Here is a 23,037-nt window from a genome sequence, read left to right on the forward strand (position 1 = left end):
GTGGCCCTTCTCTGTTACTGTTCCAGTTTGAATTCATCCTTCTTAAACAGATGACCAGAACTGCACACAGTATTCCAAATAAGGTCTCACTAATGCCTTGTATTGGCACTAACACCTCCTTATTTCTACTGGAAATACCTTGCCTAATGCATCCCAAAACTGTATTAGTCTTTTTCATGGCCATGTCACAAGGGCGGCTCATAGTCATTCTGTGATCAACCAGGACTCCGAGGTCCTTCTCCTCCTCCATTACTTCTGCTGTGCGAAGTAGCAGGCAGAGAGCGGATTGGAGATGGTCTTTTCTTTCTTGGAAGGGCAGAAGTTGGTAGGGAGGCCTTTCGCTTTTGAGCCTGCTGCGATGACCGAGGGGGAGAGGCTGATCCTTCATACTGAAGAGACTTATCGAAGAGGATCATGCAGAGCCTCATTTCCCTATCTTGCCGAGCTCTAGCTGGAAGCTTAGAGCAGTGAGGGCACTTTTGTGGAACGTGACCTTCACCCAGGCAATGTATGCAAGCCGAATGGCCATCCGTGGTGGGCATAGCCTCACGGCAGGCCTCGCATTTTTTAAAACCTTGTGATCCTGGCATTTTGATAACTTTAAGATTTTTTTTTTTTTTGCAAATAGGGAGAAGGTGTGAACTATATACAACCGGGGAGCTAACAGACAACTATAAAAACTTGAAGCTAAGTAACTAACCGTTAAATTATTTTTCTCTATTTTTTTTGAACTTATGAACAGGAGAACGATAACGGGAAAAGAAGACTATATAATGAAAGAATTATTAAACAGTTAACAACTTTGATTTCTCTCACGAATGAGGCGATCTGAGGAGATCAGTTCACTCCATCTGCAGCCTGAGGTGGTTAAGAGGAACTGGCTGGAACTGGACTGTGTGATGCAAAAGAGCGCGAGTGCCATGAGATGCCCTCTGTGCATGCGCAGTCCGGCCAACTACCGCTATGAGGCGGGACTCGAACCTGCGACTCTATCCTCCCTAGGTGGGTGCCTGGGAACAGCAAACTGTGGCCCCTGTGAGCTACGAGCAGGCATGCCTGCAGATGCTGAAGTAAACAACGTGTCTCATGGCCCACCAGCAGCTAACCCTGACAAACTGTATGCAGCCTGCAGATTTCCCACTCTTAGTCTATTCATTATTCTTTTAGCACTAGCCAATTAGCCCATCATAAGACGAGTGTCTCTTCCACATCGGTCTTCTCTCCTGAGCCTCCGGTCTCTCGCTCTGTCTCTCTCTCTCTCTCTCCTCCTCCTACTGCTTCCCCCACCCTCAGCTCTCCTCCGCCTCCTGCCTCTCTCTTTCTCTTCTCCTCGTCCTCCTGCCTCTCACTTGGGGGACCGCGGAGCCCAAATGGCTGTTTGGGCTCTGCACTCCCTGTGCTGCATGGGGAGCGCAGAGTCCAAACGGTTGCTTGTGCCACTTGCTCCCACGCGGTGGCCTGAGGGAACAGCCAGCATTTCGGTGTTACAGACTCACAGACACTGGGCTACATGGACACAGTACTCTTACGCATCATCTTGGCAGTTCTCTAAAAATGTAACTTTCTAGTTTTGTAAATTAAACTGAATAGCTATATTAGGAGGGATTGTTGCTAAAAGTTCATTAGCTTGTAATTTGATTTTGGTTGTTGATAAATATATGCTAGTAGGAATCAGCTAAAGAAAATGAGTCAATTTAGGAAGCTCGTAATAAAAACAAAACATCAACTAACCAAAATGCCTACAAGAACTCCTGGTGCATTTTCCTGTTTTTTGTCATGAAGAGTTTGTTTCTCATTGCATGGATGACAACCTGATGATTGAGTATTAGGAACAGTGTGACAAAGTAAGAGGAAAATGGTTGGTTTGTAGCTTTATATTAAGTGACAAGCATCTACCATATTCTTTTCCTAATGCAAGTGGCTCTCCAGTAACATTCTGAATGGTAAATTTTGATTTGGCATGTGATCACAGATTCACCTTTTGTTAAATATATTTTACTACTATAATGTAGACAAACACCATAAAAAGTGTGTTTCCACCATCCAGGAAAAAAAAGATCATACTGTGCTTTATACAGTATTTAGAAAGTGTGTTTAAAGAACTAGGAGACATTTTTTAGCTAAACACTTTTACTTTTTTTTTTTGCAAAATAAAAAACCAAATAAACACCAAGATTAAAGGCCATAGGCAGCATTAACCAAATGAACCAGCCATTTGGTTATTATAGCTGATAACTAATACATCTGGATATTATTGCATATACCCCCAGGTTCATTAATCTATCCATTACAGTTTGGCAAAATTACAATCATATAGGAGCTTTGGTTATGTAAAACCTAGTAGCAATATTTATTAAACATGATCTGTTAACATTTTATGAATGAACAGATGTTAATTCCATCCTAGTCTTGACATTCATTGTGTTGTTTTTTCTTTCCTTCACAATGCTCAATACTACCGGCCAGGAATTAAAGTGGATACACTTATAACCATCCTTTCTCTATAGCCCTTCTTTATCACTCATAGGGATAAATCTTGTAGGTAATGAAGTCTGTCACCTGTTTTTGTTACAGGAGTTTCTGCAGCACCCATACTAAGCAGCTTCTAGGGTGTTAGCACCACAGTGGAATATGACAAGAATGAGCTCTGCCTTGATGCTGAGTATGTGGAAGTGTGGATAGCTTTCAGCCTGAAATCTTTCCTGACTTGCAGCATTGGGATTTGGACGTACTGCTTTGTCGATTAATACAGGAAGGATACAATTCAAAAGCTTTTCACATTAGTATTCATTAACAAAACTGATAACATAAAACTACCTCAATTACAGAACTGTGTCTGAGATGCTTCATAGACCTGCATATGTTCTATAGTATAATTTTAGAAATGTTTTAGTTTTGTCTTTTCAAAGCACCCCAGCCTTATATTTTTCAAATGCAACACTGCCCGGTCAGAGTCATTAGAAAAACCTTAAACCGAAAGGAACTGTCAAAAACTGGAGTGTTTGTTTTCTCCTCTCATCATTTAAATAATATGGGAATTTTTATTCTCTGAGACTTCTGATTTGTGCTTCCTTGGAGTATCTGCTTCCAGAAGGAATGTATAATCTAATTTAAAGCACTATCTTTGAATTCCACCGGGGAAGAACTACAAGATGACATTGACAAAATTAAAATTAACCTATAGGAAGATCATTTTCCATTTGCAAGATACTACATCAACAATAGAGGAATGTATCTGCTAGTTTCTGGTTTGCATAACCCTGATGAAGCAAAAAGGAGTCTTGAAATAGAAATGACTGCAGAACTGGGCCCTGAAAGAGTAAACAATCATAATACAGTTGTTTCAAAATTACCAGCATATCTGCTTTTTGTATTCAGGTCCATACTGAGTTTGCCCTGGATAAAGATATAAATTAATAAGCCCTTCTAATGATTTGAAAATTATCCTCTTCAATCTAGACCTTTAAAACCTCTGAATTATTAGAATCACTAGATATACGTACATGGCAAATATTAGAAATACATGTTCCTGCAGTTGAACAGGTAATTACACTGCCTATAATTCAGCTGAAAGAAGATTAAATGCTTTATAACTTTCAATTATTGGATCTTATTATACCCATTTCCTTTAGAAAAAAGAAATAACCATCTAATTATGTTATGAGTGCATGGGTCTTAGGAACAAAAATGGGTTGCCTAAGAGACACTGTTTTTTAACTAAGATGATAATTGTCACAGGGTACTTTTAAACTGGTCATTTAAAACAGAAGATTGTTCATTAAGAGTGGATCTAAGTTTATATTTCACTGTACTCACATAAGAAAAATAGTTAAAATCTAATTCTAAAGCTGCTATGTGGTTATTTCATGGTCAGTAAAATAAAGTGATACCCAGACTTTTTATTTAAACAGAATATACAAGGCAGTATAAAAATATTTCCTAATTTGGAGTTTAAAACATTAATGCTGGATTTGTTCGTGAATAAAAAGAAATGTAATAATGGTAGATGCTTATGTTGCTTAATAACCAAAAATATACATATCAATTTAAGGGAATCATTCCAGGCTCATTATAGGTGAGCTTGTTCTTTTGAACCTAACAATGATAAATGCAAAATGTGGAATAAAGTCAGTGCCAGTAATCTGAACTGCATCTTATTTCTAACAATAAGACTATTTTTAAAGTAGTGTTAAATTTACACTGTTGATGTGTTTACGTGTTATTTGCTTTGTTCAGGCAACTAGAGGAGAGGAATTCCAGAAGCACCACTTCCGTTTTGAATGATGTTTATTCAGTGCAATATCTTCCTTTTCCCTTTCCTTTTTAACACGCTGGTAGTGATCTTCTTCCTTTAAGTACCACACAGGAGGCCAGCGATGTCTCTCAAAATATTCTTGATTATCTGATTTAAAAAAAAAATATATAAAAAAATACTTGGATACTAATACTGAGATACAAATCTTGACAATCTATTTAGAGGCACACAAGGCATTTATCTTGATTAACTTACTTTTTTGTGCTTCAGGTCAACTACCAGCAAAATGGACATAAGGAAACTTACCTATATCAGTGCAATGTTATTATGGATTATCTACTGTGACAAAGCTCCTACTTGAACTTGGTGGGTTCTGTGCTTTCAGGCGGATTTGCTTGCCTTAGAGGCTCACAGCAGCCCTCAATTTAGGCACCATACCTAGGCTTGCTGTTTGTTGATCTCCTCTCATCATTGGCCAACATGAGTTATAAAGGGAGAAAAACTCCACAGTCTCAGTGGATCCCCAAATAATGCAGGGTGGGGTAAACCTCTTTCTTTTTCCCAGCCAGTCTTTTCCTTGAGTGGAAATGGGAAGTGGGTATTGAGGGGAACCTGGGCCCTCCCTCTACTTGGGTTACAGCCCAGAGCCCTGAAATAGCAGCTGCCTATGAGAGTCTCCAACATTTCCTGCAAGACAGAAACAAGACACTGGGCTACTTCCCTGTACCTTTCCCAGCACTGTCCTTCTCTCAGGCTTGTCCTAATATTCACTGGTGCTTGTTTCTCCTAAACTCCTGGCAGCGCTTCCTCCATCCTCGCAGCGCTTCCTCCATCCGCACAGCTACTCATGCACCTAACTAACTGCAGGGAAGCTCTTTTTACAACCAGTCTCAACTGGCCCTACGTGTTCTAATCAGGACACACTTACCTGACTCTGAAAACCCACTCAACCAGCCTTAGGTGCTCAAATACCCTGACTGACTCTGGCCAGTTCTCACTGGTTCTGGACTAGCCCCTGCCAGTTACCTTGGGAAGAGAGATTTTCTCAGTCTGATATAATATACATCCTTTCCATTCCTTTTTTGTATCCCTCTGACTTGACACTGTCACATTACATGTTTGTAAAGTGCGGAGGCAGGCTCAGATGAAAACAATGTAAGTAAATCAGACAGTTAATAGTTCAACAAAAGAAAAACGTAAAATACATTCAGAGACTGAATATTTTTTTAGGTGAAGCATAGGGAAACTTCACATTATCTTAGTGCAGTTGATTGGAGTTATATGTATAACTCTTGGACCATGAGGCAGAGAAAGGATTTTAACCCTTTGGTTATCTGATCAGAAGAACTTAAGATGGAGAGAAGTTACTCACCCTCTGCAGTAACGATAGTTCCTTGAGATATGTGTCCCTGTGGGTGCTCCACTCAGGTCTCAGTGCATGCCTGCGCTGGGGATCAGAGATTTTTGTGAGCAGTGCTCCTCACACTGCGCCTGTGCACTCAGCACCACCCCTTTCCTGGAGCCTGTCAAGTGAGTGCGCGGTGTGAGTCTCTTCGGTTCCTTTTCTACCCGATGTCCCTGTAGACTCCAAGCACAGAGGAGGATGGGAGGGTAGTGGAGCACCCACAGGGACACACATCTCAAAGAACTATTGTTGCACAAGGTGAGTAACTTCTTCTTCTTCAGTGAGTGGTGTCCCTGTGGGTGCTCCACTCAGGTGACTCTGTAGCAGTACCCACCCGATGAAGGTGGGCATTGGAGTCTAAGTTGAAGAAGGAAGGACTGCATCTGCTAGAAATGTGGAGGGTATTGGCCCCTTGTGTAGGGCATAGTGCTATGTGAAAGTATGGTGTGAGGACCATGTGGCTGCTCTATAAATGTCTACCAACGGTATATTGTTCAGGAAGGCCATTGTAGTAGCCATTGCATGTGTGGAATGAGCCCTGATGGGCTGCAGTGGCTGTCTGCCCCTAAGTTCATAAATGGTACGCATGCAGCCTACAATCCAGTTGGATAGGTGCTGTGCCGACAATGATGTTCCTGTGCATGGTCCTGACCACACAACAAAGAGCCTGTCCGATTTTCTGGTTGTTCTAGTCCTATCAAGGTAGAATGCAATTTCTCTCCTTTCATCCAGCATATGTAATATAGCCTCCTTGAGGTAGGCATGAGGTTTAGGGAAATAGGTAAGTAAATGGATTCATTTACGTGGAATTCGGAAATAACCTTAGGGAGAAACTTGGGGTGAGATCTGAGTATGACATTAACCCTGGTAAATGTAGTGAAAGGATGCGATTTTTCCTACCCTTCTTGCTGATGTTATTGCCACAATGAATGCCACCTTCATAGACAGGTATTGTAGTGGTATAGTGGCTAATGGCTCAAAGGGTAGCCTGGTGAGTGTGTCAAGGACCCAATTCAGGTCCCATGGTGGCAATGGGGGACGAAGGTTTGGATGCATTTTCTGTAAGCCTGGGAGAAAACGCTTCACCATGGGATGTGCGAAGAGAGAGAAGCCGTCTACTGGATCATGGAAGGCCGTGATTGCTGCCAGGTGGACTCGGATGGAACTGATGGAGAGGCCCATGTCGCTAAGGTCCATGTGGTAGTCGAGTAAGGTAGGTATGGGGACTGTAGTGGGATGCAAATTGTGCATCGTGCACCATTGTTGAAAACACGTCCACTTGTTTTGATAAGTTCTTCTTGTGGAGGGATGCCAATTGTTTAGAAGAACTTGTTTGACTCTGTCTGAACAGGTGAGTTCTTCATTCTGGAATCATGGAGCAACCACGCCGTGAGTTCCATGGTTTTGATATTGAGGCGACATATACTGCCGTGGTGCTGTGTGAGGAGATTCAGCACTGCTGGGAGAAGGATAGGTTGATCTATTGACAGGTAGTGTAGGTAAGGGAAAAGGGAGTTACTCACCTCGTGCAGTAACAAGTGTTCTTCGAGATGTGTGTCCCCGTGGGTGCTCCACTGTAGGTGAAGGGTTGCCCTGAGCCGCAGATTGGAGCTTTGTATAGCAGTTTCCCCTGTTGAGCCATGCATGCCCAGGAGGCGTCTCGAGCCCTTCCCGCCTCCTGAGAAGCGTGACTCAACCCCCTCCCTTTCAGTTCCTCGTCTCCGCCCGAGAATTTTGACTCCGAGCAGAGGGGAGGTAGGGAGGGTCGTGGAACACCCACGGGGACACACATCTCGAAGAACACTCGTTACTGCACGAGGTGAGTAACTCCCTTTTCTTCTTCGAGTAGTGTCCGCGTGGGTGCTCCACTGTAGGTGACTACAAAGCAGTATTCAATGTAAGGCTGGAGGGAGCCGGAGTCATTGTTTAGCAGTGGTAGAGAGTACTGCTGTGGCAACTGCTGAATCATTCTTGAGTTGTGGAAGGATAGCGTAGTGCTTAGCAAAAGTATGGTCTGAAGACCATGTTGCTGCTCGGTAAATGTCTCTTAGGGGGACATTGCCCAGAAAGGCTGTAGAAGCAGCCGTGGCTCGAGTAGAATGCGCTCGTGGTGGGCATGGTAGCGGTCTATTGCCCAGAGAGTGGCATTTGATTATACATGTCGATATCCACTTTGAGATTCGTTGCGATGATATTGGTGTCCCTTTGGATCGTTCAGCAATGGAGATAAAAAGTCTTTCGGATTTACGAAATGGTTTTGTTCTTTCTAGGAAGAAGGCCAGAGCCCTCCGGATGACCAGAGTGTGCAGGCTGGCGTCTGTCTGCGAAGAATGCGGTTTTGGGAAAAAGGTAGGTAATACGATCGGTTCGTTGAGATGGAATTCTGTACATATCTTTGGCAAAAACGTGGGGTGGGGTCTCAGTATGACCCTATCCTTAGTGAAAACTGTGTAAGGAGGTTCTGACATTAGTGCTCCGAGTTCGCTCACCCTCCTGACGGAGGTAATGGCTAATAGGAAGCAGACTTTCATAAAAAGGAAGGGAAGTGGTACTGTTGCCAGTGGCTCAAAGGGAGGTCTGGTGAGGCAATTCAAAACAAGATTTAGGTCCCATAAAGGGGGTGGAGCCTTATGTGGTGGGTACACATTCTGGAGCCCCTTGAGGAATCTCTTCGTAATAGGATGGTTAAAAATGGAGAAGCCGTCTACTGAGGTATGAAATGCTGCTATTGCAGTGAGGTGTACTCTTAGAGAGGAGATTGACAGTCCTGATGCCTTAAGCTCCAGAGTGTAGTCCAGGACGGTATTTAGTGGTGAGGCACGGGGCTCCACCTTGGCTCGCTGACACCAATGACAGAAACGTGTCCATTTCTGTTGATAAGTTTTCCGAGTAGACTGTCTCCTACTCGGAGGAGGATGTCTTTTACTCGCTGGGAGCAGCGCTCTTCTACCTCCGAGAACCAGAGAGAAGCCATGCGTGAAGGTGCAGGGTATTGAGTTGTGGATGCAGTATCTTGCCGTCGTCCTGAGATAGTAGGTCTATCCGGTATGGTAGTGGGTGGAGTGGCTGGACTGCTAGCCTGTGAAGGTATGGGTACCAGGTTTGGCGAGACCATGATGGTGCAATCAGGATGACTAGGGCTTTGTCTCTCAGGATCTTGCGCAGAACTCTTGGGATGAGCGGTATGGGAGGAAAGGCGTAGTGTAGGGGGGCTGTCCATTTGATTAGGAAGGCATCCCCCAGAAAGTGTTTGCCAAGTCCCGCACGCGAGCAGAATTGGGGACATTTGGTGTTCTGGGTAGAAGCGAAGAGGTCTATCAATGGCCATCCCCATTGATGGAAAATTGAGTTCGCCACCTCCGTATGTAACTCCCATTCGTGGTCCGTGGTGAAGTTTTGGCTGAGGGAGTCCGCTTTGGTATTGTTCACTCTGGGCAGGTATGATGCTATAAGAGTGACTTGGTTGCGGATACACGCATTCCACAGGTGAATAGCCTCCGTGCATAGCGTGCGGGAGCGAGCTCCACCCTGTCTGTTTATGTAGAACATAGTGCAGATGTTGTCCGTTAGGATGCGGACTGTGTGATTGGCGATGTCGGAGGCAAAGTGTGCACAGGCATTTCTTACTGCTCTCGATTCGAGGAGATTGATATGTAAGAGTGTCTCGTTTGGGGACCACCTGCCTTGAACTTCGTGACCATCCATATGTGCCCCCCAGCCGAGCAGGGAAGCGTCTGTGGTGATTTGAATAGTGGGTTCGATTTGTTGGAACGGAACCCCTGCCAGAAGATTGTTTGGCACTGTCCACCATCGTAAGGATGCGAGCACGTCTGGTGGGATAGTAACCGTTTTGGTTCGAGGGTGTCGTGATGGGATATAAACGGCTGCAATCCAGAGCTGGAAACATCGAAAGTGCAGACGAGCATGGTGGACTACGTAGGTGGTGGAAGCCATGTGTCCCATTAGTTGGAGGCATGTAAGTATTGTGGTGGTAGGAACTGCGAGCATCCCGTTTATAATTTTTTGCATGGTTGCAAAGAGTTGTTGAGGTAGGTATGCCCGGGCTGTGAGTGAGTCCAGGTGTGCGCCAATGAACTCTATATCTTGAACCGGGTACAGAATTGATTTGTCTTGGTTGATTAGAAGGCCTAGACGACTGAGGAGGGCCGTGGTCGTATGTATCATAGCGGCGGTTTCGGCGTATGAGGATCCCTTTAGAAGGCAATCGTCTAGGTAGGGAAATATGATGACGTTCTACCGTCTGAGATACGCGGTTACAACCGCCAGTACCTTGGAAAATACTCTCGGGGCTGATGAGAGGCCGAAGGGAAGAACCTTGTACTGGAAATGGTCCAGTCCCAACGTGAAGCGTAGGTAACGTCTGTGGGCGGGGTGGATGGTTACATGGAAATAGGCATCTTGGAGGTCGAGGGCTGTGAACCAGTCCCCTCGATCTACCGCAGGAATGATTGCGGAAAGAGTGACCATCTTGAAACGCTGTCTCTTGAGAAATTTGTTCAGTTTGCGGAGATCCAATATAGGTCTCCAGCCCCCCGTTCTTTTTTCGGTCAGGAAATAGTTCGAGTAAAACCCTCTCCTGTGGAACTCTCGAGGTACCCTTTCTATAGCCCCAATGGCAAGGAGCCGATTGACTTCCTGTTTTAGAAGGTTCCCGTGAGAGTGGTCCCTGAAAAGGGATGGGGTAGGAGGAAGGGTAGGGGGGATAGAAGTAAAAGGGATGGTATAGCCCACTCGAATTATCTCTAGGACCCAGCGGTCCGATGTTATGGATTCCCACTGTGGGAGGAAGGCAAGCAAACGGTGGTTGAATAGATGGCCATGTTGAGGTGCGAGATTGAATGGGAGGTCTTGCAGACCCTCGACCAAATGTTCAAATTTGCTGCTTAGATGGTTGGTTGGCTGGCGGACGGGCTTGGTTGGGTCGCGTTCTGGGACCTCGCTGTCTTGGTCTGTTGTCCTCATAAGGCCTCTGTGGTCGATTGTATTGTCCATAGCGGTATCGATTATATGAATTATATGGGGTGTATCGTCTGCGTTTATATGGTGGCGTGCCCATGCCTAGCGTGCGAAGTGTGGACTTAGAATTTTTGCTGTTGTGGAGCATTTCATCTGTAGTAGCTGCAAATAGCTTTTGTTTGTCAAATGGCAAGTCCTCCACTTTGGGCTGGAGTTCGCGTGGAACTCCAGATGACTGGAGCCAAGAGGCTCTACGCATCACCACCGCTGTAGCTGTAACTCGGGCTGCAGTGTCAGCTACATCCATTGCCATTTGGAGAGCGGCGCGGGCGATCATATGGCCCTCATGAACTATTGATTTTAAGATGGGTCTTTTGGAGTCGGGGAGATGCGCCATTAGTTCTCCCAGTTTTGAGTAGCTGTCAAAGTTGTGATTTGCTAAAAGAGCAGAGTAATTTGATATTCTGAATTGTAGGGTTGAAGAGGAGTATACTTTCTTGCCAAAGGAGTCCAACTTTTTGTGGTCCTTGTCTGCATTGCCCGTCCTATACTGTGGAAACTTCGCTCGTTGTTGTACTGAGTCCATGACTAGTGAATTAGGTTGTGGGTGAGTGAAGAGAAAGTCGTTGTCTTTTGAGGGGACAAAGTACTTTCTGTCAATTTTCCTGTTAGTTGGTTGGATAGATGCAGGCGTCTTCCAGAGATCTTCTGAGGTCTCCATGATTGCCTCGTCTATGGGTAGGGCAATCTTGCCCTGTAGTGTCGGATGTAGATTCTTTAACAATTGGTATTGTTTCTTCTGCACCTCTTGCAGGGAGACATTCTGGCTTGTCGCTACTCTCTTGAATAGTTCTTGGAACTGTTTTAGATCGTCAATTGTTCCAGTGTCTGATGGTACTATGGCGTCCTCTGGTTGTGCATCAAGGGCATCAGAGTGTGTGATGCAAACTTCTCCGGGATGCAATGGAACGAGGTGGGGAGCGGTGTCCATATGGCTCCCAGTGTTCCCATGGTCCCCATTGCGGTGGATAAGGTGGAGGTGGGTAAGGCCAGTATGGGTGCCATGGGCCATGTTGTGGAGGAGCCCTATAATGGTGAGAGCGAGCCTTTCCAGGTGATGGATGTCGTGAGGAATAGACCGTGTGGTGGTCATCATCCGGAAGGGAAGCGTCGTGAAGAGACGACGGTGACATCGATCTGGGAGGGGATCGCCTTGATGGAGACCCCTCAGGAGAGTAAGAAGTAGAGGGCAGGCACAGGTAATGATGCCCACTGTATGGATTAGTCTCTTGTTAGGGCTGATCCCTAGGAGTCTCATCTGGCTGCTTGTCTGGCTGTGGGAGGACCAGCGGAGCATCAGCTGTTGCCAGAGGCTTTGGAGGCTGCCCATCGTTTTGCTGCGGTGCCGTGGCTTTAAGAGGCACCGCAGCTTTAAGCCGTGATGTAGGTTTCGGCGCTGCAGAGGCTTGAAGCAGCGCCGGGGCTGGAAGCGGTGCCGGGCTCTGAAGCGGCACCGCGGTTTGAAGCGGCGCCGGCTTTTCATGCCGTGCCGGCTGCTGAGAATGGTCCCGGGGCACCGCAGAGGCTTGAAGCAGTGCCGGGACTGAAAGCAGTGCCGCGATTCGAAGCGGCGGCGGCTTTTCATGCCGTGCCGGCTGTTTAGAGTGCTCCTGGGGCCACTCAGCTGTTGAGCGCCCCGATACCGGCGCAGAGTGGGAGGATCGCCCCGAAGCCTTAGTGGCAGGGGACTTCCCAGGTTGGTGTGCCTCTCCTCTATGTTTGGGAGAGGAAGAGGCTGGAAGAGAGCGGGATGCTCTGGGTCTCGGGGTATTTTTGGAAGGCGGCGGAGGCTCTTGCTGCGGTGCAGATTGTTCTCCCGCAGGCTGTAGAGCTTTTTCAAATAAAATCATCCTGAGGCGGAGCTCACGGTCTTTTCTGGCTCTCGCCGTCAGGGAATTGCAGTGGGTACAGTTGTGTGGAGAGTGAGTCTCCCCCAAACACCGTATGCAGTCCGAGTGGCCGTCTGAAGCCGGCATTAAGTCCCGGCATTGAGCGCACTTTTTAAACCCTGAGGAGCCGGACATTGCAGGTTCTCTCACTCTTGAAATTATTATATTGTTATAGTTTATGTGGTTTGCTTCTTCTTCTTTTTTTTTTTTTTTTTTAAGTCTTTATGTGTTTCTTGTTTGACAGGCGGGAGAAAGCCGGTTCACCAGAGTCTCAGTCTGAGGTAAGTTCAAGCCCCCCCTGAGGCGGGGATTTAACTAATCTATTTTTCCTATTTCTAGTTTTTTTTTTATATAAAGAAACAGGGAAAGAGTAACTAGGATAACAGGGGAAGCTAACTATGCCTAAATTAGTAAGAGGAAAGCAGTCAGATAATCTGACAAGGAGCTCCTAACTGCTCCGTCCGCTGATGAGGGCGGTTAAAGAGGAACTGAAAGGGAGGGGGTTGAGTCACGCTCCTCAGGAGGCGGGAAGGGCTCGAGACGCCTCCTGGGCATGCGTGGCTCAACAGGGGAAACTGCTATACAAAGCTCCGATCTGCGGCTCAGGGCAACCCTTCACCTACAGTGGAGCACCCACGGGGACACTACTCGAAGAAGAACCAGGGCTGTCTCTGCCAGACTGGGGCTATTAAAATTACTGTGGTCCGATCAGATCGGATCTTGTTAATCACTCTGGCGATAAGCGGAATTGGTGAAAAGGCATAAAGAAGGGGATCTATCCAGCGGATGGTGAAGGCATCCCCTTCTGATCTCTTGCCTAGTCCTGCATGAGAACAGAATCTGTGGCATTTGCAGTTGTGAGGTGTTGCAAAGAGGTCCTATAGTTGGAAAGCCCCATTTGAGGAAGATTGAAAGGAGGACATTGGTATTGATCTCCCACTCGTGCTGATCTGAGAAATGTCTGCTCAGTTTGTTGGCTCTCACATTCTGTTGTCCTGGTATGTACATGGCTGTTGGGGTTATCTAGTTTCTGATGCACCAGTTCCAGAATCTGACTGCCTCGGCACATAGTGTGTGTGATCGGGCATCTCCCCCCTCTGCCCCCTGACTGACATAAAACATAGACGGTGGGTTGTCCATGAGGACACAGATTGTTCTGCCCTTTATCAGGGGAAGGAAATAGGCGCAAGCCCTGCGAATGGCCTTGTGCTCTAGGGGTATGTCTAGACTACATCCCTCTGTCGCCAGAGGGATGTAAATTAGACATACCGAAATTGCTAATGAAGCGAGGATTTAAATATCCCGTGCTTCATTAGAATAAAAATGGCCGCTGCTTTTTGCCGCCGCGGCACTTTGTCAGCAAAAAGCGGCAGTCTAAATGGGGATCGGTCGACAAGGAAAGCCTTTTCCGACTAATCCTGTAAACCTCGTCGCATGAGGCATAAGGGAACGGTCGGAAAAGGCTTTCCTTGTCGACCAATCCCCATCTAGACTGCCGCTTTTTGCTGGCAACATGCCGCGTTGGCAAAAAGCGGCGACCATTTTTATTCTAATGAAGTGCGGGATATTTAAATCCCCACTTCATTAGCAATTTCGGTATGTCTAATTTACATCCCTTTAGTGACAGAGGAATGTAGTCTAGACATACCCTAGGATATTGATGTGAAAATGTCTCTCACGTTGGGCCCATGTACCCTGTATTGACATTGCGCCACAGTGGGCTTCCCAGCCCATGAGAGATGCATCTGTTGTTAAAGTAACTGAAGGGTCTGGTCGGTGGAAGGGTATACAGACAAGGAGGTTGTTCAGAGATGTCCACCATTCAAGGGACTGCATCACTGGTAGAGGAAGTGAGAGGTGCTTTGCAAGGCTGTGTTGGGTTGGTATATAGTTGATAGCGAGCCAATGTTGTAGGCAACGCATGTGTAGCCTTGTGAACAAGCCCACAAACGTTGTGGCCACCACTTGACCCAGTAATTGAAGGCATGTCTGGTCTGTGAAGAAGGGGGCCTGTCTGACCTGTTGAATGAGGTCGCAGATCGCCCTGAATCTTTGTGGTGGGAGGTAGGCTCTTGCTGTAACTGAGTCTAGTAATGCCCCAATGAACTCTATCTTCTGTGTGGGCTGTATGGTGGATTTTTGCATGTTGATAATTAGGCCAAGTTGGGAAAAACATTCCCTAGTAATAGTTGTCATAGTAGTTTTCTGGTAGGTAGGGCCTTTGATTAGATAATCGTCTAGGTAAGGAAAGATAATGACGTTTTGTCTTCTGAGAAAGGCCATGACTATGGCTAGGGTCTTCAAAAATACTTGAGGGACATAGAGAGGCCAAAGGGGAGGACTCTGTATTGATAATGATCTTGTCCCATGACAAATCTGAGGAATCTTCTGTGGGCTGGATGGATAGTCACATGGAAATATATGTCTTGCAGGTCAAGGGCTGAGAACCAGTCCCCTTTGTCCAGTACAGGTATGATGGTTGCTAAGGTCACTATTCTGAATTTTGGGTTGTGAATGAACTTGTTGAGTTTCCTGAGATCGAGGATCAGTCTCCATCTCCCTGTTTTCTTGGCTGTGAGGAAACAATTGGAGTAAAACTCCTTTCCTCGATGTTCCTTGGGGGCGGGTTCTATTACACCTAAAGTAAGTAGCTTTTGTACCTCTGCCCATAACATGGGCTTGTGAGAAAGGTCCCTGAAGGAGGATGGGATAGGGGGCTAGGTAGGGGGCATGTAAGTAAAGGGGATTGTATAACCCAATCTGATTATTTCTAGGACCCATTTGTCTGTGGTAATTTGGGCCCACTATTAGTAGAAAGGTCTTAGGCAGTAACCGAAGGTGACATTGGACTGCACTGGACTTGTGGGGTGGTCACTCAGAGCTCCGACCAAAACATCAAATTTGTTGCTTGTTAGGGGAAGACTGGCTTTGCTGATTCCTCCTGCTATTAGGGTGTTGCTTGGGCCTGTTATCATATGGCTTCTGCTGCTGCCTGTAATAGATGTAATATAATCCCTCAGTTTTTGGTAGGGAGTATATTTACACTTCTTATTGGGAGGGGTGTACATGTCCAAGATGCGTAGTGTAGTACGAGAGTCCTTCATAGAGTGTAGGATCTCATCTCTATTTTTAGCAAACAATTGTTTCCTGTCAAAGGGGAGATCCTCCACCCTTGCTTGTAGTTCCCTTGGGACCCCTGATGCCTGCAGCCATGAGACCCTGCGCATTACTGTGGCTGTGGCTCTAGCTGCGGTGTCTGTGACATCCATAGCAGCCTGAAGAGCTGTTTTAGCAATTGATAAACCCTCCTTAATGATGGATTGGAAGTGAGGTCACTTGTTTTCAGGGAGGTCCTGTAGCAAGTCTTGTAATTTAGCATAATTGGCATCGTAATTAGCCAACAGTGCTGTATAATTAGATATATGGAACTGAAGTGTGGCCGAAGAGTACACTTTGAGGCCCAAAGTGTCTAGCTGTTTGTGTTCTTTTATCACAGGGCGCAGATTTAAATTGTGGGTTCTTAGCCTTGTGATTCACAGAGTCCACTACCAGCGAATTTGGCGGGGGGGAGGGGGGAGGGAGGGCGGGCAAATAGAAAATCCATGTCTTTTGCGGGGACGAAATATTTTCTGTCCATTCTGTGGTTTGTGGGTGGAACAGAGGCTGGATTTTGCCACAAAGCATACAAAGGTTCAAGGATAGCTTTGTTGGTGGATAAAGCTATCTTCGAGAATGCTGAGGGTTGTAATATGGTGAGCAATTTGTATTGCTTGTCCTGTATCGCTTGTAATGTAATGTCTTGTAACTGGGCTACCCATTTGAAAAGTTCCTGAGAAAGTTTCAGGTCATCTGCTGGAGGAGAAGGAGAGATGTGGAATACTGCTTCAACCTGCCTGGATCTGGGTTCATGTGAGGAATTCTCTGAATCTGACTGAGGCAAGTTGTCGTGCTCACTGGAACCCATTTGAGAAATTACTGAGGGCGGGTAAGCAGGTGAGGAGCATGCAGAGATTGTGGGTGAGCGCCTAGAGGTGTAATGTTGCTGGGATGTAGAGGCTGGGATGTGTGCCTTGAATGGTAGGTATAGGAGGACTGTTGTCGGTACCCTTGCATGTATCTCTGGGGCTCTACTGAGGCGGGAGCTGATGTGGGGGATACATCCACAGTTGGCTGGGCCAAATGGGATGTTGTTGAAGGGAGTGATCCCTGTATGAGTGCCAGGAAGCTAGTGATGGAGAAGGAGAGGAGAGCCTGCTCCTATGCCCGCTACCATAATCAGATCTTGGGGACAGCGGTGTTGGCAAGTTGGCAAGTGGGGGCCACTCTGTAAAGTGTTAGTGTGCCCCTGCGCCATGGAGCGTGGTGAGCCAGACTGAGGAGATTTTTGTAGGTGTTGTGTTTTGCGCAGCGCTTTCTTGTGCTGCAGTGCCATGGGACAGTCAAAATCACTCTGCCTGGTTAGACTGGGTGCAGAGGGAGAGCTCACCAGAGCTCATGGAAGCATATGCGGCTTATCTGAACCTGCTGCCTCAGTGGTGCCAGTTGATGTGGCAGTCTTAGTTTGTGCCTCAGCTCTCCTGGATGGCATTGACTTGCATTTCTCCGCGGTACCAGAGACTGATGGCACCGGGGAACAAGAGGCTCTAGGCAGCTTGGACAGGGAACATGCCAGGGTAGCCCTTGCAGCTTGAGAGCCTTTGCAGGGTGATGAAGCTGCCCTGCCCAAGGGCTTTTTCTGTGCCCGCATGTCCTCTGGTTTGTCCCTTGGTGACTGAAGAGACTTTTCCCAGAGAATAGTCTTGAGCCGCATTTTGTGGTCTTTTCTGGCCCTTGCCGTCATATTCAGGCAGTGAGGGCACTTCTGTGCCACATGAGACTCCCTCAGGCATTTGACACAAGAGGCACGACCATCTGACGTAGGCACTGAGTCTCTGCATAAATCACAGTTTTTGAAGCAGGGGAACTCGGCATTGTTGCGGGGAAGGAAAGCGGCCACTGCTGTGGCTGCCACTTTTTTTTTTTCCAAACAAAGTAAACATTGAACAAGGTCGAGCTAAGTTAAACTGTGAGGTAAAAACCTAAAACTAATAGAGGTATTCTGCTTTTCCTGTCAGGAAGAAGAACACTGCTCCGAACTCCATCTTCAGCCAGGGATGGTTGAAAAGGAACTGACGGGACTCGTGCCGCGTGCGCACTCCACAGGCTCTGGTGGGGGAGGAGGGCGCTGAGTGCGCAGGTGCAGCACGAGGGGCACTGCTCGCAAAAATCTCTGATCCCTAACGCAGGCATGCACCGAGACATGAGTGAAGCACCCACAGGGACACCCCTCATTGAAGAACATTAGCTTTCCATTGCAGTTTAGTTGAGCTAATTCATTTGTTCCTGTTCAAAGGAAAGAAAGAAAAAAGAAAAGAGGTCTGGAAAAAATCTGGATGAGGGAATTGCATATAGGCTTACCTGGAGACTTAGCTTTTATTTCCTTGCGAAATTTAGAGCACACGCTGTTGTAATTAGTGCAGATGTAGTGCAAGCACCAAGCTGCCAGCTGATTAGCATTGTGGAACTGCAAGCAAAGACAGTCATTTTATATTTCCTGATACTCCTGGTCATCTTGCAAAAAAGATACAAGTACCACAAGTGTGATCCCTAAATGAGTCTATTCTGCCATGTTCTCAGCATTAGGGATTATTACATAACACTCAGCAGAAACACAGCAGCTTCTTAAAGGATGCTGCATAACGCAGATTCGGAGTTACTGTTTCTTTTACACAAAAATACACTGGTGCTCTCAGGCTTTGTCTACGGTAACACTTCCCCTCCCCATTGATCTACGCTATGCAATTTCAGCTAAGCAAATAGTGTAGATGAAGTCAACAAATTTACCGTGGTACCTTCCATCATCCCAGCCAGAGCTTTGTCAAGCCAGAACTTAAAAATATCTAGGAATGGAGTGCTTCACCATTCCAGTACTTCACCATCCTCCTAGTAAAATAGTTTTTCCTGATATCCAACCTTGACCTCCTCCACCGCAACTTGAGACCATTGCTCCTTGTTCCACCACTGAGAATAGCCTCTCTCCATCCTATTTGGAATCCTCCTTCAGGTAGTTAAAGGCTCAAATCCCTCCTTACTCTTCTCTTCTGTAGACTAAATAAGTCCAAATCCTACAGCTTCTTCTCGTAAGTCATGTGCTCCAGCCACCTAATAATTTTGGTTGACCTCCACTGGACTTTCCCCATGCTTTCACATCCTTTTTGTAGTGGGGGGCCCAGAATTGACCTCACTAGTGCCGAGGTCTATTCACTTCTAGAGATCTGCTGGCAATGCTTTTCTTAGCCTTCTTGGCTAGAAGGGCACACAATTGACTCATATCCAGCTTCTTATCCACTGTAATCCACAGGTCCTTTTCCAAAGAACTGCTGCTTAGCCAGTTGGTCCCCAGCCTGTAACACTGCTTGGAATTCTTCTGTCCCAGGTGGAGGACTCTGCACTTGTCCTTGTTGAACCTCATCAGATTTCTTTTGGCCCAATCCTCCAATTTGTCTAGGTCACTCAGGACCCTATCCCTGCCTTTCAATGTATATCTACCTCTGCCCCCAGCTTAGTGTGATCCGCAAACTTGATGAGGGTGCAATCCATCCCCTCACCAACATCGGCAGGGGCTATTCTCCTGTAAATTCTGACTACTCCTCTCATCCTGGTGGAGTACTAGTGTTGATGGGAGAGTGCTCGGAGATCTATTTATTGCATCTAAGCAGACGCTATAAATTAACCACTGGTGGACCAATTGCTGCAGTGTTGATTCACTGAGCAGTGGAGACAGGGCCTCAGTGGCCAAAGTGGGATTGTCAGTAGCAGTAGCTGAGTCAGGGTTACAGTTGTTATTGCAATGGGTCAAGGCCCTCAGCATCTAGGAGGAGGCACTTAGTATCTCCTATGACCGGCGATCTTCTAATGGAGATCCTATGCACCTAAATCTAGGTTTGCAGCAGCCACACAACTCTGGAAGATTTAACAAATCTTAACCTGTGTCAAGGTGAAAATAACTCAAATTTCTTACAAGTACTGTTGTATTACACTCCCCGGGGGGACTCAGGGCAGAAGGTTCTGCGGGAGGTGCAATGCAACAGTACCTGTAAGAAATTTAAGTGTGGGGTGGAGTGGTGGGCTCAGGCCAGGTGACTGGAGTTGCGGGGAGGGCTCAGGGAAAGGGATTGGGGATGTGAGGTGCACAGACGTAAAGATAAGTTTTGGGAGGCGTGGGGGGGGGGGGCAGAGCAGGAGTTTGGGATGAGTGGGACCAAGGGCAAAAGTGTGGGGGTGTAGGAGTCAGGACAGGAGGCTGGGTGCATGGGGGTTTCAGGGTAGGAATTTGGGGTGGGCGGACTTGGGGCTAGGAGTGTGGCTAGGCCACCATGCTGCCCAGCTGCCAGATTGGCAGGGCTTGCTGGGGACCGTGCTGCCCAGCTGCTGGATTGCCAGGGTTGGCCGGGGACCATGCTGCCTGGCTGCCTGAGGCGGAAGCTGGGTGTGCTGTGGCTGCTGGAACCTTGCCTCCCTGCCCCCATCTGTCCAGTGCTGGAGCCAAGGGCCATGGGGAGGCAGTAGTTGGGGCTCCCATGGGGAAAGAGGGCCAGTAAGAGGGCCAGAAAGGGAGGAATGGGTAACCCATGCTCAGCACTGGCATTGGAACCATACCCATGTATAGTGTCTGGCAACAGCCAGAACCCTGCCCCCAGCTGGCTACTCTCTTACCACTGTACTACACGAGGGCACTCTGGCTTAGTTATTACAGCAAAGGTGAAAGTAACACCCCATGTATGTGTTCTCAATGAAAGAGCTTACAGCTTTGTTGAAAGCACTGTACACAACCCGGGTCAGGCAATCTGCGCTCGAGAAAGTACAGCAGTAGCAGGAGTTAGATTGGTAAGGTATGTGCATCTATTTGGCATTCTGATTACCAGTCTGATAACAGAAGAGGTCATAAATGCTTCATAATGAAGTCTGGCTCTGGACACAGATCGAATCATTACAGGGTTTGAACTTATTACCCCTATAACCAATCACCACTCCAAGAACCCCCATAATGTTGCAGAACTAGCATTCTTTTCTTGGAAGAGGTGCAGAACTGGGTTAGCAAAAGCACAACGGCTGTGTCTAGACTGGCAAGTTTTTCTGCAAAAGCAGCTGCTTTTGCGGAAAAACTTGCCAGCTGTCTACTGTGGCCGCTTGAATTTCCGCAAGATCACTGACTTTCTACTGTCTGAAATCAGTGCATCTTGCGGAAATACTATGCTGCTCCCGTTCGGGCAAAAGTCCCTTTTGCGCAAAAGGGCCAGTGTAGACAGCTCAGATTTGTTTTGTGCAAAAAAGACCCGATCGCGAAAATGGCGATCGGGGCTTTTTTGCACAAAAGCGCGTCTAGATTGGAACGGACACTTTTCCGCAAAAAGTGCTTTTGCGGAAAAGCGTCTGTGCCACTCTAGACGCTCTTTTCCGCAAATGCTTTTAACGGAAAAGCATTCATACTACTTCATTCATAGCAGCTTAATGGAGAAAAGACTTAAAGTGCACACAGGCACAGAATAGTGTGAGACAGCTAAAGAGCTTTACTTTGTGAGATTTCAGGGCATTAGACAAAAGAATGGACAAATTATATTCTGCCACCTCATGAGGCTTCACCACATGTAAAAAGTGAAATAGGGATTTGATAGACACAGAGCTAAGCTTCAAGAGACTGATTTCTCAACTGATGTGGAGAAGGCAAATCTGTTCTATAAAGGACATTAAACATTTTAAAAGATATAGTGTTATGACCACAGATATTAAGTTTTAAAAATTAAGATGCAGAAGCCCGAGTATAGTATGATAATTGTGGCCCCTCAATTCTTCTCAGTGGAAACAAGGAATCTTTTGTTTGAAAGACTTTATTTATGTAGTTAGAATGCTCAACACCATGATTTTTCATAGTTCTGCAGTTGGGTAGAGTATCTTTAAAAAGATTTAAAAAAATCAGTCAGTACTAACCTGGGCCCATTCCAAATAGGATAGTACTTCGCCATCTACGCCAATGCCATTCCCTGAGGCTTTGGTCAGCTCCTGCACAGCATGCTGCTCTGTTAAAGTAGAAAACTAGTAATTCACACTGTAAATACATACTTCAGGGTAACTTTATAAATGCAGTTCTCTTAGGGAACCAAGAACCACAGAATTTGTGTGTTATCATGAAAGAGTAATACAGAAAACTACTGCACTGTTGCACTAGCAGTAGATCCATTCAGATTTCTTTTTATAGAGCATCTAAGCAATTGTAGCCCCATTATGGTCTCTGGAGTTGTCCTTATACATTTAGGAACAGATCCCCGGCTAACAGAGGTAGGATAATTTATACTAGCTAAGGATCTGCCCCTTATGTGTGAATATGTCCCTTTGTGCACACAGATCTTCAGGTGCTTACATTTTTGCTGTTATCACTCCTGATTCCCTAGTAGTTATAACCTTTGTCTTCTGCACAAATGATACCTCAGCACAGTTCAGTTTCAGCCTTCTCAGGAGTGGATGATCTTCTGGTTTCCCCCTTAGGACTGCTCAGCCCCCAGAATATTCCCTCTCCAGAGAGCCTTGTCCATACTGGCATGTTTTGTCACCCCAAGCTGCCTTTTGTTGACAAAAGAGTGAGCATACACACTACAGTGAACTTTTGTGAGGGGGGGGGGGGTATCACACCCAGTTTTGGCAACAAACAAATGAAAAAACTTCCACCTGAGATTTTTGTCTCTTCCCCTCCCTTTATTGTTGACAAAGAGCAAGTGTGGACTCTGTTGTTTGTTTTGTTGAGAGAATTGGTTTCTGCCAGTATCCCACAATGCCTGCATTGTGCTCAGTGTTTTGTGATCTCTGCTGCTCTCCGGGCTTGTGTTTCTCCTCTTTCAAAGCTCTTGGAAGTATCTGAAAGCTGAGTGAGCTGCTCCATTTGGGGAACAAGGAAAAAGAATGCTCCTGTTTTTCCCTGCAAGAAACATAGCAGAAGACTGCTGCTGCAGCAAGAGGGCTGGAGAGACAACTGTGATGCTCTGACATTGCTGAGCAGGGAGCACTCACAGAGCTACTCATGATGCTGTTCCCAGCAGCAAAGAATTCTGTGGGAGAACTTGGAGAGGATCTCATGAAACACAGGGATCAGCCCTTCCTTCCCACAACACTGCACTATGGGATGCTTACCCACATTGCTTTGCTCTCTGTTGACAGGGGAGCTAGCCATGTGGCTATGAAATGTTGACAGTGGGAGGCAGAAAAACCAGTTTGACTGTTTTTCACTTTTGCATGTCAACAGCACTTTTGTCACCAAACTTTCCCAGGGAAAACACAGTCTGAGACCACATCACCATCACCTGTTACCCATGAGAGGCATCTTGGCTTTAGAAGAGGGGGTAGGTACAGCTGGCGGTGTT

At 46.5% G+C, this 23,037-nt stretch overlaps 1 protein-coding gene across 10 annotated transcripts in view; it reads right to left on the bottom strand.

Moving 5' to 3' along the window:
* Positions 1-2,321: 2,321 nt before the first annotated feature.
* The window catches only part of RHOBTB1 (Rho related BTB domain containing 1), a 114,179-nt gene continuing 93,463 nt past the window's right edge, over positions 2,322-23,037 (bottom strand). For all 10 annotated transcript variants that reach the window (XM_006113588.4, XM_075934866.1, XM_075934869.1 and 7 more), the window contains 3 exons: positions 21,614-21,702; positions 18,044-18,149; positions 2,322-4,402 (listed from right to left, as the gene is read on the bottom strand). In XM_006113588.4, coding sequence (XP_006113650.2) covers positions 4,233-4,402; positions 18,044-18,149; positions 21,614-21,702 — 365 coding nt within the window. In that variant the 3' untranslated portion in view covers positions 2,322-4,232. The remainder of the gene's footprint in view (positions 4,403-18,043; positions 18,150-21,613; positions 21,703-23,037) is intronic.

Source organism: Pelodiscus sinensis, chromosome 8 (assembly GCF_049634645.1).
Source record: "Pelodiscus sinensis isolate JC-2024 chromosome 8, ASM4963464v1, whole genome shotgun sequence".
In the NCBI taxonomy this organism is placed as follows: domain Eukaryota; kingdom Metazoa; phylum Chordata; order Testudines; family Trionychidae; genus Pelodiscus; species Pelodiscus sinensis.